At 37.3% G+C, this 18,602-nt stretch overlaps 1 protein-coding gene across 2 annotated transcripts in view; it reads right to left on the reverse strand.

Annotated features, from left to right (window-relative positions):
* Positions 1-18,602, reverse strand: part of FNBP4 (formin binding protein 4) — a 40,278-nt gene that overhangs the window by 18,182 nt on the left and 3,494 nt on the right. For both annotated transcript variants that reach the window (XM_037166097.2, XM_037166096.2), the window contains exons 3-12: positions 15,207-15,343; positions 14,681-14,867; positions 13,652-13,799; positions 13,429-13,549; positions 10,840-11,178; positions 9,696-9,906; positions 6,553-6,677; positions 5,137-5,241; positions 4,016-4,149; positions 2,839-3,026 (exon numbers count right to left, since the gene is read on the reverse strand). In XM_037166097.2, the coding sequence (XP_037021992.2) occupies positions 2,839-3,026; positions 4,016-4,149; positions 5,137-5,241; positions 6,553-6,677; positions 9,696-9,906; positions 10,840-11,178; positions 13,429-13,549; positions 13,652-13,799; positions 14,681-14,867; positions 15,207-15,343 (1,695 nt within the window). The remainder of the gene's footprint in view (positions 1-2,838; positions 3,027-4,015; positions 4,150-5,136; positions 5,242-6,552; positions 6,678-9,695; positions 9,907-10,839; positions 11,179-13,428; positions 13,550-13,651; positions 13,800-14,680; positions 14,868-15,206; positions 15,344-18,602) is intronic.

Consider the following 18,602-nt stretch of genomic DNA (forward strand, 5'->3'; position numbering starts at 1 on the left):
GCTTCCTTTATTTCCGTATATTCCCACAAAGAGAAAACTCTATATAGTATTTTGAGCCAAGAGGCCAGTTTAGAAATTTCAAGCAAGAACTTTTATAAATAATAAATCCTCAGAGACTTTTTTTTAAAAGCAGCTATATTTGAACTAAGTGAGGCAGCCCAGTAAAACAGACACACTGGGTATCTTGAAATATCACTCATCTTTAGAGACATGTTTGTTAAATTCAAACATTAAACAAGGACTAAAAATAAAGAGAACCCTGGAACTTCCTTGCCCCCAAAAGCATAGTAATTTTTCTTCTCTGAAAGATTATTTTAAGCACTGCTAAACTAACAAGAGCACATGCTGCATGCATTATAAACTTTATTTATAGACTTAGAATAGTAGTAATCAGTGTTGCTTTTAAATCCCAAAGACCTAAGCACACATTCGGATTTTATTTACATCAGGTTTATCATGTGATTTTAGTGGTTCTCAATAAAGAGGCTGAAGAATATAGGCTGGTTTAGCTGTGGCTTTTTCTCAAAGCATAATTACTTTTATTTTAATCAGACAGGAATTTCTCAAGGTCTTCCTGTTACCAGACAACCAACAGGGTGTGTCATCTGACCACAGAACACTTAGTTGGTAATTCTAGACTATCCAGTTTTGGAACATACAAGAAACACAACAGACTGGTCAGGAGTGGAATCACCTACCCAGAACTACCATTAAGCCTCTTAAGTTCACTAACTACTAAAACACAAATAATAAGCCTGACTTACTAGAATACATATCACTGCTACTAAAAGAAAGGGGGAAAGTAATCAAAAGCAAACCTCTTTATGAAAATGAAGTAAAATACCCTGTAACTTGAGAAAATGCATTTCTGAAAAACTAGAATGAAATTCCCTTTTGCTATGTTCCAAAATGATCACTGCAGTCATATGGAGCTTTTTATTTAGAGTGCTCTGATAATGACTCACAGGCCATTTAAGAAGTTAAAATCATTACCACTTTCATTTGGTGCATCATCAGAACTTTTCTACTGGGATTAGGGAGCCTACAGAGCACAAAGCACCATTTCTGATAAGCTGAATACAAAAGAATTCAGCTCTTCCCTATCTTACCAATAGATTCCACGTCTTTTTATCTTCAAAGGTTTATTTCTTTAGAAATGATTCCACAGACTCTTATCTTCATACGCCATCATTTTAACAAATATTAATAGCTACCAGTTCTCTTTGATCAAAAGGTTGTCATCAATTTTGACTATGCTTCATTATTCACTTATTTTTGTCATTCCAAGATGGACTTGGAGGGAAAAAAAATGTGTTACCTTCTTCCATTATGAGGAAATCAAGCCATGACTCTTAACAAGAGCTACCTGATTCTCAGAGTAACTGAGTAGTTATGAAAGTCCCTCCTCGTGTCCCCTGAATGTACAGCAGGTCCTTGCAAAACGTTTTGTTGTAACGTCAATAAGATGAATGAGATGACACAAGAACCGAACTCTTATTTATACCAATTAGTCTACAGTAAAACTGGTTTCATTACACATTGTTTTGTGTAGTCACAGAACCTACCAAAGAGGTGAGAATTTACTGTTTGTAACTACACCAAAGAGCTCCAAGAGTACTTTAAATGAAGAACCATTCTGATTTATAGAAAAATATTGTTGACTATTTGTAATAATAAATTATTTTGCTCCTCTGGAACAAGCACAGTCCTAGATTCATCGCATTTCTATAGATCATTTGATTTGAAACAACCACACTTCTTTTAAGACTTCTTGTAATGAAGCTGAAAAACAAGGTTGCACTGGAGTTCTACAGAAAGGTACAACAAATCTCACATTATTATTACTCCAAATAGATTTTCACAATTTAACCATGCAGTTCCTTAGCATTAATTACCATTTCTGTTATAAGAAATCCACAGCTTTGTCTGTGATATGACAGCGTGGTTACAGGACACTCTCTTAAAATCAAAACACACTGGCTCATCACTTAATTTTTTCTCAGCAGTATGCTGATTTTCAATCAGCTATTGCTTTTGTTTTCTTAAGTATAACTTCTGCATTCTTTCTTTAGGTTAAGCCACTTTTTTTAGAACAAAAAGGGGGAGGGGAGAGGGGGGAGGGGGAGAGAGGGGGAGAGAGGGGGGGAGAGAGAGAGAGAGAGAGAGAGAGAGATTTATTTATGCATTCATTGCTACTTCCTATGTGTGTCCTGACCAGGATCGAACCTGCAACCTTGGTGTATTGGGACAATGTTCTAACCACCTGGCCAGTGCTCAAGCCACTATTTTTTTTTTTAAAGATTTTATTTATTTATCTTTAGAGGGGAAGGGGGAAGGAGAGAGGGAGAGAAACATCAATGTATGGTTGCCTTTTGTGCGTCCCCTGCTGGGAATTGGCCTGCAGGGAACCGGCCTGCAACCCAGGTATGTGCCCTGACTGAGAATCGAACCGCGATTGTCTGCTTCGCAGGCCCGAGCTCAATCCACTGAGCTACAACAGCCGGGGCTTAAGCCACTATTTTTTAATTAGAAATTTATGTTGTGATTTATGACCTGGCTGATATGGCTCAGGGATTGAGCACCAGCCTGCAACTGAAAGGTCACTGGTTCTATTCCCAGTCAGGGTATATGCCTGGGTTGCAGGCCAGGTTACTGGTAGGGGAATGCAAGAGGCAACCGATCGATTTTCTCTTGCGCACTGATGTTTCTCTTTCTCCCTCTCTAAAAATAAATAAAGTATATAATAAAAAATTATGTTATGATTTAAATTATTTCCTTCTCTCTTCAATTGGAGAGAAATGACTTTCTCTCCAATTAATACAGGGTAAATGATCCCACCTGAGGAATTCTCGGAGGATTCTGTAGAATTTGAATCAGTGCCAGTTTTGTCTTTCAAGGTCTGTTTAGGAAGATTCTGGTCTCTACTTTCTTGTGCTTGGCTTTCTTCCTCCTCCTCCTCACCATCTGGGAACTCCCACTGAGACTCGCCCGATTGTTCGTTTACATAGAAATATCGTCTATGATCCCTAAATTACAAGAAAGAAAAAACATGTTTCAAGACCCATTCTCCTACAAAGACACTTGCATTTGGTCCTGTCCCAGGACAGCAGTCTGCTCTCACAGGGACGAACCTCTTCTTAACGGACTGCTATTCACAAAGGCAACAAAGAGCTTTGACATTTGAGAATGGAGAACCAAGGATAATTCAAAGCTATTTGCACTGCCAGCAGCTCTGTGAATACAGCCCTGAGCCCTCTCACACCAACAGATGACTTAGAAAACACCTCTCATAGCCTTCTTTTTTTTTTTTTTTGCCAATGCTTAACAGGATTTCAAGTGTCATTAACAGAGGGACTCAGTTTCCTAGAACACTAATTTCCCCTCCAAAGAAGAGAACAACGAAGTATGCGGAAGGTGACTCTTCCCCTCTTGAACCGTGGAATTCACATTTCATACTCTTGATACCAAACACAGTGAAAGCTAAAGAGAGGGAGAGGATCTGGGAGCTGAAAAATAAAAGAGCAAAGATTTCAAATAACGAAAAAAAAAATCAAGAAAAGTCAAATATAAAATGAAATGTTTTCATCTGACCTGCTGGCAGAAGATAGTAATCTTGTTCTTCATTCACATCTTCAGCCACGAAGCTTTCCTTAACTTCACCGAGGTTAATCAGGAGTAGTTGCTTCCAGAGGTCCTGTAAAGCGCACAGAGCTCTCGCATGCGCTTAACCCCCAAGCCCGCCCTACTCCGTGCAACACTCTGGAGAGTAAAACCAGCTTTGTCCGATCTTGGAAAAAAATCCGTTACATGGAACACTTTAAACATTGTTTTTTGTTTCTCCAACGCGTGGCTGGCCCAAACTCTGTAAGCGTTTGCGGTGCTTTGCCTGCCCAGCACCGCTGACTGCAGCTGCTCTCAGTCTCCAGACAGGCTGTCATGTTGTCAGGTGGTGGTGATCACAAATCATGTCTGAGATGTCAAAGGTGAAAGGTGAAAAGGGGAGAAGAGTGCGTACCTGTCCCAGTGGCAGGACCAGCCTTTAGGAGTGGCGTTTATTTCATACTGTTTTAGTTGTTCTGCTGCATCCTGAAGTTTTCGTTTAAGGTAGTTTCCATTAAGAGCTCCTTCCCGCCAGTCTGCGATCCGAGTCTAGAATCAACAAACAACAGTGAGTCTCAGAGACTTAACTATGTCAGGAGGCAGAAGTAAGAAGGACATAAGTCCTCCAGTCTATGACTGTACTGTTAGACTGTAGCAGGAGTTGACCAAAGAGGAAAAGAATTCCCATCTTAATTTCATAAAAAATGAGCCTGGACCCCAGTACATTTTATACTGCCAACTCTACAGTATTTGAAAATGAGCAGCAGTTTTAGTTCCCCCCTTCAGACTGTATTATTTCCCTAGTAATTTTACCTTCCGTTTGGGCAGAGAGTTCATTCAGGTCAGTAATGTTATTACTAATCGAAATTAAAAAGTTCAGTTCTAAGGAAAACTAGTCAGCTTCCTACAGGAAGCTGGTTACAAATAGGACTCAGAACTTTTTAGAACTTTTCTTAGATTTCTTATAATTGAGCACACATAAAGTACTTTCAACATTATATGGTCTCATCTGATCATTATGAACAGAATTTTAACTTATTAGGAAAAAAATCTGTATTAAAACATACGCCTTGCTCTGGCTGGTGTAGCTCAGTGAATTGAGCACTGGCCTGCATATCAAAGGATTGTCAGTTAGATTCCTAGTCAGGCCCCCAGCTGGGGGGGGGGGGGTAATGGGAGAGGCAACCAAGCAATGTTTCTTTCTCTCACCACCCTTCTCTCTGAAAATGAATAAAATCTTTAAAAAATATATGCCTTTTCAGTTGTATACCTAAAATTTGTTATTAACCAATGTTACCATACTAAAATAAAATACACATGCCCACTGAAAGTGGTAAGTATAAGTATCATCGTTATAGACATATGTATACCTCTCAGTATTTATCTTAATATTTTGCTTTGGCTAATACAGTTTTATTTCCTAGGTAAGCAGTTAAAATATACATCAAGGTTTAACATTTGAATTTAGAATTAAAACATAACAAGACAGTCAACATTTCATTTAAACATTGACTATACCAAAAAAGGCTAAATTACCTCAGTCTGTAAAAGCAGCACATGAAAGTTGGAGATGGACTGTCTATTAATGCCTAAAAATTCAAATTTACTTGTCAGGGTATTTGCTAGTTCTCCAATCTGAAACTGAAATGCAGGAAAAAAAAGTTAAAATACTAATGGAATCAGCAATATTTTCTATATTAAGTAAAATGGACCTGCTTATAAATTATATAACCTTGCCCTGGCTGAACCAAAAGGTTGCTGGTTTGATTCCTAGTCCCCGGTAGGGGGCACGTAAGAGGCAACCACACGTTGATATTTCTCTCGCTTTCTCCCTCCCTTTCCATATGTCTAATAATAAATAAAATCTGCCCTGGCTGGTGTTCAGTGGATTGAGCGCGGGCCTGTAAACCACATGATCGCAGTTCGATTCCCAGTCAGGGCACATGCCTGGGTCGCAGGCCAGTTCCCAGCAGGGGACCCACAAGATGCAATCATACATTGATATTTCTCTCCCTCTCTTCCCCTCTAAAGATAAATTAATAAAATCTAATAAAATAAAATAAAATAAATAAAATCTTAAAGAGTTATATAACTTTTCTCAAGTAGTAGCATCCAGTTATGTAGAATATAAAATTATAATTTACAGCAAAACAATTCATACAAGGTAGAAAAATTAAAGCATTATCTACTTGAACACAACACATAATGCAACAGTTGAAAGCAAATCCTAAATGATATAACTCCCAACATTGTTCAAAGTATTATTTATCCATTACTATGTATACTAGCCACACTGTAAAAGAAAAAAATTTTAATTCCCCCAGTCCCTTCTACATTGCTGTGCACTAGGTAGTGATTGAACAAACTCTTTCAAGACAAAAGAATATGCTAATTGGTTTTCCAACAGACTGCCCTCAAATAGCCACCACTTACCTTATATGGCTCAATTCTACTCACATGAGAAATAAAAATGAAACTGGAAGCAAATTTGCCTTTGTGTAGGACATGCAGAAATTTTTAACTTTTAGTGTTTTCAGTACTTCCAAACTAGAGAAGCCTTTGATAAGCTATTGCTTTCTAAAGGAGGTTTATTGTGAAAAAGCAATTAAGAATTTATATTTTTAGAAAATTTCTCTACATAAAATGAGTCTTATAATTCCCTCATGTCAGCTTTAAAGTAGTTCAATGGTTAGACAATTTAAAAATATCTGTCATGCCCTGGATGGTGTGGCTCAGTGGATTGTGCACCAGACAGAACTAAAGGGTCGGTCACCAGTTCAATTTGTAGTCAGGGCACATACCTGGGATGTGGGCCAAGTCAGGTCCCCAGTAGAGGGCACTGGGGAGGCAACCACACACTGATGTTCCTTTCCTCCTCTCCTTCCCTTCCCCTCTAAAAATAAGTATTAAAAAAAAACCTGTCATGTTGCATTAAGGAATATGTACACATACTTTTAAATCCTGTTCTTCTTCTACTTTAGGTGCTGTTTGTACTTTCATCTTCTCTGAAGATTCTTCTGTTTCCATCTCTTTGTCTGAATTCTCATCTATTTTTTCTGAATTTTCAGCACCAGTTGCTGAAAAAGAAAACAAAATTAAATCAAAGGTATTGATACTGATAGAGTACCATAAACATTTTCTTACCCCTACAGCAGAGAACTTTGAAAAAAATGTTAACTTTCTCTGTTGCCTGTGTTTCTTACTTGCTAAAGAAGCCCTCATGATTTGAATGAAATTTACTTTGTTTTACTACATTATTTTATAGTTTCTGTTTTCTCTACTTTATTAATCTTTTCTTCCAGAATATCATGGCTTTGTATTAGTTACAAAATTTCATATTTTGTAAGTAATATCAAATTACTTACAAAAGCTAAATATCAAACTTAGAAGATATGAGGGTTCTTTATCAAGTGAGTTTTGAAAAAAAGGCTTTCAAAATCAGAGCAGCATTTTAAACTATTTGGTAACTTCCTTCCTGATCTGCTTAAGACCTACAGACAGTCTGCACTGGCCTAACCTATGACCTAGTCTTTTGGTTGGTGGTATGTTAGCAGTGGGAACCTCCACAAGAGAATAGGTTTACCACCAACCTGAATGGAATGAAAGATATATGAACTCTCTTTGTTATGTTTGCTTAACATGTGATTAACAAACTAATCTTCATATAAAATGTAAATCGTCATGAGAACCAGATTTTTTAAAAAAATCAAATTTGAGTATCTTTTCTTACCTCTGGTTATTCCTTGACCTAAGGAAGAAATGTGACACTGACATCACTTTCCTTAGCTTTTTATTAGCCAAACATGGCCTTGCTCTCTTTCACTGGATCATTAACATTCTCTTCTGCATTTTCTAATCATCTGAAATACAACTTTTCTACTCTTTTACTTATTAGTCTGTAATTCATTTATGTACCAAACATTTTTACATCAGGTGGCAGGCACAAGAATTTAACAATTTTAAGCACCACTAGAGCTCTACGACTCGAATATTTTGAAGGACAATTAGGCAGGCTCTATCAAATTAAAATGCACATACCTCCTGACTCAGTAATATACCACTAGGAATCTACACAACGCCACAAAAATCTGCATTAAAAGATATATACACGATGGATGTTTATTACAGCATTATTTTTATTGTGAAGTATCATAGCAAATGTTCATAAAACATCCTAAGGAATTAGTGTACAACATATAGTCTTAAAACAGGAGCACTCAAAGAACTGTAACCCAGCTTAACAGAAGACTATTCCTAGCCACTCTGGCCTCTCGGCCACAATGTCAATACCAGATAGAACCTCTACCCTGATGGTGCTAGTAGTTCCTTCCTTTTCTTTCAGCATGCATAGGTCTTTAAGCACAATATTTTTGTGCATTTTTCCAACTTATATTCACAGAACATTAACATATGCATTCTTCTGTCTACTTCAATTCAACATTACTTCTGAGGTTAATCTATACTGATGATGTATATAACTATAGGTCATGTATCTTTCACTGCTGCTTAGAATTTGATTGTAAGAATATACCACGATAGAGAGAAAATGGGGACAACTGTAACTAAACAACTATATAAAAAAAGAATATACCACAATTTATCTCTTCTACCTTTGATGGACATTTGAATGGCTTGCACGTTTGATAATAATAATTATTACTTTTTCCCTAATCCTCACCTGAGGATGTGTTTATTGATTTGAGAGTGAGCAAGCAATGTTTTCTCTTTTACGAACACTGATGTGAAAGAGAAATATCAATCAGTTGCCTCCTGTATAGGTTCCAATTGGGGATTGAAACCACAACCTTTTGGTATATGGGACAATGCTCCAAGCAACTGACCCATCTGGCCAGGGTTAATGCAGTCTTATGCTTAAGAGTGAAACACAAATATAACTTAAATATCCATCAATGGAGGAAGAGTTAAACAAAGACATCTAGGCCCTGGCCAGGCAGTTTAGTTGGTTAGTTTGACGTCCCCATACAAGGGTGTGAGCTCGATTCAGTCAGGGCACATACAAGAATCAACCAATGACTGTTACAGAACAGTCATGGGGATGTAAAGCACAGCCTAGGGAATATAGTCAATAAGAGTCTAATAACTATGTATGGTATCAGCTGGGTGTGAGATTTATCAGGATGATCACTTATTAAGTCATATAATGTCTCATCACTGAAATGTACAACCTAAACATATAAAGATGTCAACTGTAACTGAAAATAAAAAATGATTAAAAGAGTTCACCAATGAATGCATAAGTGGAAGAAATCAATGTTTCGCTCTCTAAAATCAAGAAAAACATTTTAAAATTTATTTGCTTAAAAAATGGAGACATCTATATACCATTCTGTGGTTAAGAACAATAATTTTCAAGCCATGTTAAGTGAAAAAAAAAATACTGCCTAACAATCCATATTGCTAATCTCATCTGTGGAGAAAATTTACATATGTGCATGTACACACAACTTCAAATGTAAATAGAGAAAAAGGTCTAGAATATATGTAGGTCAAAGATATAGAAAATGGACCTTAGGGGTAGGGAATGAGAAAGATAAAGGAGAACTTTTAGAATTCTACCTCACCAATTTATGTATTATTGACTGAAAAGAGGAAATTCAAAGCTGTCTGCATTATCTGTTTTTATTTGATTTTTAAACCATAACCTATCAGGTATCTTCTGCTAGGTACACTCGATTATGGTTTGGTATCTAAATCTTGCTGCTAATTTTCCACTACAGAACTGGGGCCAAATGGAGATAAAAACTTTAATTAGCTCTAATAAAAGACTGGAAAAACGCAGCAGGATCTCTTCCACATTACCCTACGAAGACATGAGTCCTCATGACAGGATCAAACCGTCTCCACAGCCAAGTGGAGGCTGGGCAGCTTGTACAGAGAGCAGAGATGCGCTGGGCTTGCCAGAGGGGGGTCTCTGTGTGCCCTGGAAGGAAGCTTCCTTCTCAGCATTTTCCTAAAAAGGTAAAGTGCTATCCCTGCTTTTTGTTAAAGAGAGAACAAAAATAAACAACAACAACAAAAAAAAGGAAAAGGAAAGATCTCCCCTCTACATCTTTCACCTCTAAATCATGAATTACCAGTTTCTCCATTTTCTGGAGTCTCTCGTCCAGTTTTGCTAGAACTCCGGCTGGTAGATTCTGGACTGGTAGCCCGAACAAACATCTTCCACTTCCCTTTTTTAGACATAAGTCTACGCATTCCATCTTGAGATGCTGGCTGGCTGGTATCAGAACACGGACTAGACCCTGACACACTACCATCTCCTTCCTCCAATGCTCGCAACTCTGCCTACAAAGAATATGAAAATGAGGTTAAGAGTGTCATTAACTGTTTATTACATTTAAGGGTCTGTGAGTAGCAAGAATGTGTTCTCCGAATTTAAATCCTTAGAGGACAGGAAGCATTTAATACAATTTTCCCATGAGAACTGAGCATTATGGTCCACATCTAATTGTTACTCAATAAGCTAATTCATGATTATAGTGAACAAATATTGATTTAAAGGAGATAGGTTCTAGAAATCCACTAATAGACAAAATATCCAACAGGTATAACACAACAGATAAAGCCTAACTTAGCTACTAAGTCCCTGGAGAGGAATCAAGGAAATAGGTTCAAGGAAATATTACTGTTATAGCACCTGTTAAGATTTTGCTTTACTCAAGAGGCAGTAGATAAAACTATTCCAAGAAAATCAGGGCAGAAAATGAGTTAAGAATTGACTTGTTAATCAGGAAAGTTTCCTGTGGACTATCTTTTAAAAAGATGGTGCATCTTCTCCTTTTTAAAAGAAAAACCATATGCAGTTATGGTTTCCTGATAATTCTTCTGTGATCTTACAAGCCCACTTAATTATCAAAACAATACCATGGCTGATAACTGGAGGTTGACTTGTACTTTAATTGCTGGATTAACAAGTTATCACAAGAGTTTGTAATGTTTATTTAAGAAGCTGAATATATATTTTATTCATTGTATCTATCCTTAAATCAGAACAATGTCAATCTTTATTGGTTGTCAACTAACAAAAAAGGACCACCAGAAACATACACACACACACACACACACATACTGCACAGTTCAAAAGCTTAAACATCTCTAGATGACGGGTTAAGAAAAACAAAATCCCAGTAACTGTGATGTAAACCGAGCACAGCATACCCAGAGTATGATAGCATTGAGACAAGAAAAGGTGCTTTAACTAAAATTTCAAAAACTTACTTTTTTCCTTTCCAAAACTAGCTCCAGTTCAAGGGTATCTTGCTCCTCTTCCTCCTCACTCTCCCCAGATTGAACAACACTACAAAGATCCTCCTGAGAAGGGTCTTCCATATTGTCCAATACAGTTTCCTGTGGCTTTACTATTGTTGCTACTTCTTCCGTTGTACTTGTTTCTTTCACTTCTGAAATTGGCTCTACTTCTTTACAAATTACTTTTCTTCGCCATCTCTCTTCTTCTTCTTTTATTCCCTCAGGCAATAAAGGAGCAAGTAGTGATGCTGCCACCCCTTTCTTTTCTTCCTCATTATTTGAGAGAGCCTGAATTCCTTCATTTACTTCCTACAAAAAATAAAATAATCTCACTTAATTTTCAAACAAATCTCACCTGTTATAGTCATGTAGAAAATGACTATTTTTCAGTTATTGAAAACCCTGAAAACCCAACTCTCAATAGATTGTTGTATTTGTACCATTTCCCCTACATGTGTACAACAGAAACACTGCTACTTTAGGAAGGCAGTCTGACCTAGAACCTAACTGTCGGTGGAACTCAAACATACCCTACCCCCAACCCCGACTGTCAAAAGACAGACTAGTATGAAGCACAGGCAGATTTAAATAAGATCAGCCCTGACTGGTGTGGCTTAGTTAGTTGGGCATTGTCCTGCAAATTGAAAGGTCCCTGGTTTGACTCTTGGCTAAGGCACATGCCGGGTTGTGGGTTTGGTCCCAGGAGGAAGGGCATGAGAGTGGCAACTGAATGATACTTCTTCTCTCCCTTCCCTTCTCTCTAAAGATAAATAACTTTTTAAAAGGCATGTGCTCTGACCAGAAGTTGAAACAGGGAACTTTCGCTTTGCAGGCTGACACACTCAACCCACTGAGCTACACAGCCAGAGCTAAAAATAAACAAAATCTTACAAAATCAAATATATAAGTAAACAAGAAAGACCAAAATTTTGTCAGCTCAGCAGGTTAGAGTGTTGTCTTGACAGGACAAGGTTATGTGTTCGATCCCCAGTCAGGGCACACATAAAAAGCAACCAATGAATGTGTGAACTAAGTGAAACAACAAATCAATGTTTTTTCCCCCTCTTCCTCTGTAAGGCCAATAAATTAAAAAAACGTTTCACAGGTTCAACACATAACTGTTGATAAATCTTCACCTTACTCTTCTGTATGATGAGATAACCTCACATTTATTCTATGGAGGTGATTTAGAGGAAAATGAAATAGTTCTAAAATGCAGCGGTGATCATTATTAAAGTATTTATTTCCTCTACTAGGATAGTTATTTTACCGCCCTCCTGGAATTGTACAGATGAAATTATTCTAAAAACACTTTTTTTTAATACAACCACCCAGTCCATCATTTAAAGCTCAAGATAATTAAAAGCTTCGGAACTGTGAGACTGGCTGTTATCGAAGTCAAGAATCAGTAGGTGCCAGAGAGGACATGAAGGAACCCCTGTGCACTGCTGGTGGGACAGCAAAGAGGTGTGTAGTCACTGTGGAAAAGAACATGGAGGCTTGTCCAAAAACTGACCTACAAACTACCATACAACCCAGCAATCCAGGTTCTGGGTGTTTATCTAAAGAAAATGGAAATAAAATTTGAAAAGATGTATGTGCTCTTATGTTCACTGCTGCCTTATTTACAACACTAACAAAAAGCAAGGACATCTTGCCACTTGTAACAACATAGATAGCTAAGTGAAATAAGTCAAACAGAGAAAGACAAATACTGTAATATTTCACTTGTGTAAAATTAAAAAACAAAAAAAAAAACAGCCCTGGCTGGTGTGGCTCAGTGGATTGAGCATGGGCCTGTGAACCAGAGGATCGCGGTTTGATTCCAAATCAGGGCACATGTCTGGGTTGCAGGCCAGTTCCCAGCAAGGGACACATGAGAGGCAACCATACATTGATATTTCTCTCCCTCTCACCTTCCCTTCCCCTCTAAAGAGAAGTAAATAAAATCTTTATTTTAAAAGAAATGAATGAACAGACTTATACATACAGAAAACACATGGATGGCTGTGGGGGTGCAGAAGGCTGATGGAGAGTAAGAGATTCACAGTTCAGTTTTAAGTTAAGTCATGGGGATATAAGGTACATCGTAAGAAATAGTCAATAATATCATAACAACTTGTATGATGACAGATTTTTAACAGATTTATTGTGGTGACCACATTGTGAGGTGTATAACTGTTGAACCTCTATGTTGAACAGCTGAAACTAATACAATATTGCAATACAACTACACTTATGTGGAATCCCCAAATAAAACTATTTTGAAGCCAGAAGAGGACCTGAAGCCCTGCCTACTTGGCTGCTTCCACAGCCTTTACAATAACCCAAGGAACCTCTTAGGCACCCTAAAGCTCCAAAAGAACCACTGAACTTGTCAACCAGCTATAAACGCTATGTAATAAACAGAAACATATTAAATAAAACTTTAAGAAATGAAATTTATTCTATTTCACATCTGTGTTATAAAATGATAGGCTTATTATACACCTGTGCCAGAGTAACATTCAAATTCTTCAGATTTAAAAATAAGCAAATGAGGTAAGTTGTAATACTGACCTTTTTAACTTCTCTCTTGGCTACGACTGGTCCACTTTTATTACTGGAAACAGAAGTATTTTTCTCCTTATTATACATGTCTGTATTTACCACAAAACTAGCTTCAGCACCTGTCACAGAACTTAAAAAAAAAAAAATCTCAGCAAGAAAAATAGAAGCAAATATTATCATTAAAAAATAAAGACCCTGATTTCCTCCTAGGTAATTTCAAGTCTATTCCTACCTGGGCTGATAATGTTGTAATCCTTGTACTTGGGTGGCAAGATACTGGGGTAACTCCCAAGTCACTTCATTTGTTTGTGTGTTCCAATAATAATAGCATCCTGTGTTCTCATCCCACACTTCTTGCCAATCTCCCATCTCAATTTCAACTAGAAGAAAATAAGACAAATGTTAAGCACAAATTCCTCCACAATTCTGGCCCTACAGCCCAAATAATTTCTTACGCCATAACAATCTAACACAGGGTTTCTTGACCTTAGCAATGTTAGTTAAACTGAGCAGGACAGTTCTTTGCTGTGGTGGAGGCAGGGCAGTCTTATGCAGAGTTGGGCAGCATCCTGGCCTCTACCCACTAGATGCAGCAACAGTCCTCTACCCTCCTGTTGTGAAAACCAAAATTGTCTCTAGACAATGTCAAATGTCCCCTGAGGGGCAACCCTCCATCACCTTTGCATACTTTTTTTTAAAAAAGGAAAAGCAGTCTGATAGTGCAGAACTCACTCTGAACCTCGAAAACCTTTAAAAAATAATGACTTCAATCATTCACTTGGCACAAGCTGTTACTGGTTAAAGGGGTAAGCAATTATATTTCAAATAATAAAAATATTTCCTAGTAATTTTCAGAGGCAACTATCCTACTTATTATCTTCCCAAATTCTGTATTTTAAAAGGCAGAATTAGCCCTGGCCAGTGTGATTCAGTTGGTTGGAGCATTGTCCCATATCCAAAGTGTTGTGGGTTTGAATTCCTGGTCAGGGCACATACCTAAGGCTGTGGGTTCAGTTTCCTAGTCAGGGTGTGTATGAGAGGCAACCGATTTGATGTTTCTCTCCCTCTCCCTTCCCTGCTCTCTAAAAAATCAATGAGCGTGTGCTCAGGTAAGCATTTTAAAATAACAAATAATAAAAAGGCAGACTTCTACAATCTGGAGCTAAAGCATGTGGGCATTCATCTTTGGAAATCTCAATGCCTAAAACAGCTTTAAGGGCTGTACTTCGGATTTCTTTAAAAACCAAAGGATCCAGCTCACCTCCTGCCAGTGAACACTGAGTGTCATACTGCCACCTTGATGTCTGGGTTGAGTCCGTTCCATTTGAAGTAGTGGAAGAAAGGGAAGATGCTGCTGATTCCTTTGGCTCTGGGCGAGGTGGAGTTGGAGGTGGAGCAGAAGCTCCTACAGGAGCTGCAGGCTGAGGAGCTGTTATTGCATCAATCTCCTTTAGAAAGAAAACAGTAACAAATCCATTAATCACATCAAAACCAGAAAATTGAGAAAACGACAATCACTTAAAAAAAAACCCTACATGTTCAGTTCTTAGCTTCTCAAATCAAAATCCTTATCTTCTAATTACACAAGCCCCCCCCCAAACTCTTCCACTCTCCATTTTTCTCTCTTACAACCTTGACAAAAAGAAGAGAGAGATGGGGAGGAACTAAGGAAGGTAAAGGTGGGGAAGGGAGAGTGAGACACAAATTGATAAGCAGGTCAGCCAACTGAGATCTGGGTTCCCAAGCGGCTTCAATAACTTAAAAACCCAAGCCAAAGTGCTACTAACCGCTAGAAAGTTGGCCAATGTACTATCAATATCAGCTGATTGATTTCCATTAGCCTCTTTAGACTGTGCTGTTTTTTCTGAAACATCACTCTCTTCATCATCACTATCAGCATATGCACCGAGTAAGCATAAACCTCCTAGAAACGAAAAGGTAAACATTAGTAATAACAATGCTAACATGTACTAGGTAGTACTCAAGGGAAAAAATATAATATGGCTTTTTAGCTAAACAGTTTACATTTAATTTACTAACAGATTAGAGCAACCCAAGACAAACCATCAGTGAATTACCAGAGCTATAAATTACATTATGTACTTAGAGCTAATAAAATCAATCTTCATAGCTACTTGACAATCTACTCAAAATACATGCTCACTCAGCCTTATATTCTGTCAAAATAGCATACAGTAGATCCTGATTTTATCATTTGTTAACTTATGTATTTATCTCAAACAAGTAAACCAATTTAGAGTTTAGTAGATGAAACAAGAGATTTTCAAAACTAAAAACAAAGTTCTTCAAAAAAAATTTTTATGGAGAAAGAAATATCAATATATTGTTTCACTTACTGATGCATTCATTGGTTGATTCTTTTAAGTGCCCTGAATGGAAATCGAACCCTCAACCTTGTTGTATCAGGATGATATGCATGAATGTCATCCTGATATGAAGTATATTTATGAAAGCATACATAAATGGAATAGAAAGTACAACATAAAGTGTTTAATCCTAGCCAGACTTTTCAGCTTTATTATCAAGACTAAATTACCCAATGTCTGGCATAGTCTACACTTCCAATAACTATTTGGTAAACGTCATATTTACCAAAAGCAAAATCTAGTTTTGTCATAATTTCGTAAGTGAATTCCTGGGTTAATGTTAAAATAAACAAAACTGCTTCATATTATACAAGAGTTCACATTCAATGCTTTAGTCACCTAAGTGTTTTAGCATACAGGTTAAATTTTTTACACTAAATATTAATTTCTAAAATACTACTTTAAACTGATTAAAATGATCTGAAGTAGGCATTTGACAGTATCACCAAATATTTTATTTCTCCTGGTTTTGGACCCATCACCTTTCCTAGCCTTGTAAGGGTAGGGCTGCAAAAGGGGACGTTTCTGTATGGACAAAGCCTGCACTTCAGCACCTAGCACTAATGGTTTTTTGAGGAACGGAGGAAGATGGAAAAATCTGTATTTTTACATAACAATACCTCTCAGTTTAGAGACAATCATAGATCTAATCACCCAAATCACTGTCCTTAATGCTACTTATACCCTTTGGTAAAATTCCAACCAGGTGGGCTGTGTGGAATTGTAATTACAAAATTCCTAAAGCAGAGGTAATTCCCCATGCTCACCAAGGCTCCACCGATTATTTTTTTTTAAGATTTTACTTATTTTTAGGAAGAGGGGAAAACAAGGGAGAGAGGGAAACGTCAAGTTAGGAGAGAAACATCAATTGGCTGCCTTGTACATGCACTCAACTGGGGACCCGGGCCACAACCAGGCCTGTGCCTTGACCAGGAACCAGCGACCTTCTGGTTTGCAGGACAATGCTAAACCCATTCAGCCACACCAGTCAGGGCTCCACCTATTTCTTTTCTCTGTCTCTCAGAGTTTTCTATAGTACACACATCAAATGCCTCCTCTAAGCTCCTAATAACATAATGACTATTAAATAGGAAAGTAAATGAAAATTATTAAACTCAGTATTTGGGGGAGGAGGCATACTTAATATTGTTAGAGACTCTACATTAAATTGATTCAGTATTTTTCTTTTTAATTTTTTTTCATTGATTTGTGAGAGACGGGGCGGGGGGGGGGGGGCGGGGGCGGGGGAGAGATGGAAACATGGCTTTGTTGTTCCACTTATTTCCACACTCACTGGTTGTTTCTTGTATGTGCCCTGACTGGGAAAGGCCTGACCCCAAAAGAACCCACCAGTTTGTCGTTTGGGGACAGTCCTCTAACCAGCGTACTAGCTGGCCAGGGAATTCAATATTTCTTAGTAACAATCTGGTAACATATATCAAGAGCCACTTTAAGTCTGTTTTAACTAGATAATCTCATCTTTGAGAATATAACCCCAAGAAATAAAAAAAAATTTTTTTTGGCAGAAAGTTTCTAACAGCCTTAATCAAATGACTAAAAGCTGTGAACAACTCAAATGCTCTCAAATAGGGGACTGGCAAAGCAACTACAAGGTGGTATCAGAAACAATATTATTTTATGATTAGTTAGACCATTATAGGATTACATGAAATAATGCTAAGGGAACAGTAAGTAACATTAAAGGAACAAAAACAAGATAAAAGCAAGTTATGAAATGCATGTAAGTTCTAATTACACCTCTGAAAATTTAATCCATACACTGATAAAAACTGGAATGAATTTAGAACACTGAAAAATGTTCACAATATTCTGCAAAACTGCTTAACCTTAGAAAAATAGAAGTCTCATAGGACCATGTCCCAGGCTGCTGCTGAGATGTGGTTGCTACCTGAAACCAGAGGAGGCAGAGCCATTCTTAGAGCCACAGTCTCTGGCAGCATTTTTTTGAGAAGGGTGCTGACCTCAATATGCTTACCTTTAATGCACGACACCACACAACTTACAAATCAACTATGTATCGGGCAGTGATTTCTTAGATTATATACCTTACTTTCCTGATAAGCTTCAAACAGTAATTATGTCTTATACTTCTAATAACTCTACTACAATTTCCCCATAATGTCGTTTGAACAGCAGTTTCTAACCCTTTAGTCACAGAAAATAATCAAGATGATAAAAGCTATGAACCCCCTCACAGAAACACACACACAAATGTGAAATTTCTCCACAGACCTGACACTCATCTGTGGAACCACACTAAGTACCCTTTTGTAGAAGATGTTTAAATACTGGCTGTCTGTCACAGTAGCCTACTGATGTAATTTAATAGAGCTTATTCTGAAGTTTTCCTTAACTGCACATACATATACTTTTAAAAACTATTTTTAAGACAAATATTAGATATGCCTGCTCTACTATAAGAGCATACATTAGTAACTTAAAATTTTTATTTCATTTTAGTGGAAAGAAATCATGTTCATGATAAAGGTAAAATTCAGAAACCATTTCAAGAAAAAACACAGTGAACTTTTGAGTGCCTACTCTATTCCACTAAGCCATTCAAATGCAGTAAAATAATATATGTAGTTTACAAATAAAAAATAGTATTTTCTAGTTTCAATATTTCTCTCACAACGAAGTTTTAGCTCTTCTAACAACCCACACTGGGTTTCATTCTCTTTCTTTTTTAAAGATTTTACTTATTTTTTTTTGTGGGGGGGGGGGAAGACGGTGAAAGGGAAAAGAAACAATGATATGTGACAGAAACATTGATCA

This window comes from Artibeus jamaicensis, unplaced genomic scaffold, assembly GCF_021234435.1.
Source record: "Artibeus jamaicensis isolate MK-2021 breed Jamaican fruit bat unplaced genomic scaffold, CSHL_Jam_final contig_797, whole genome shotgun sequence".
NCBI classification, from domain to species: domain Eukaryota; kingdom Metazoa; phylum Chordata; class Mammalia; order Chiroptera; family Phyllostomidae; genus Artibeus; species Artibeus jamaicensis.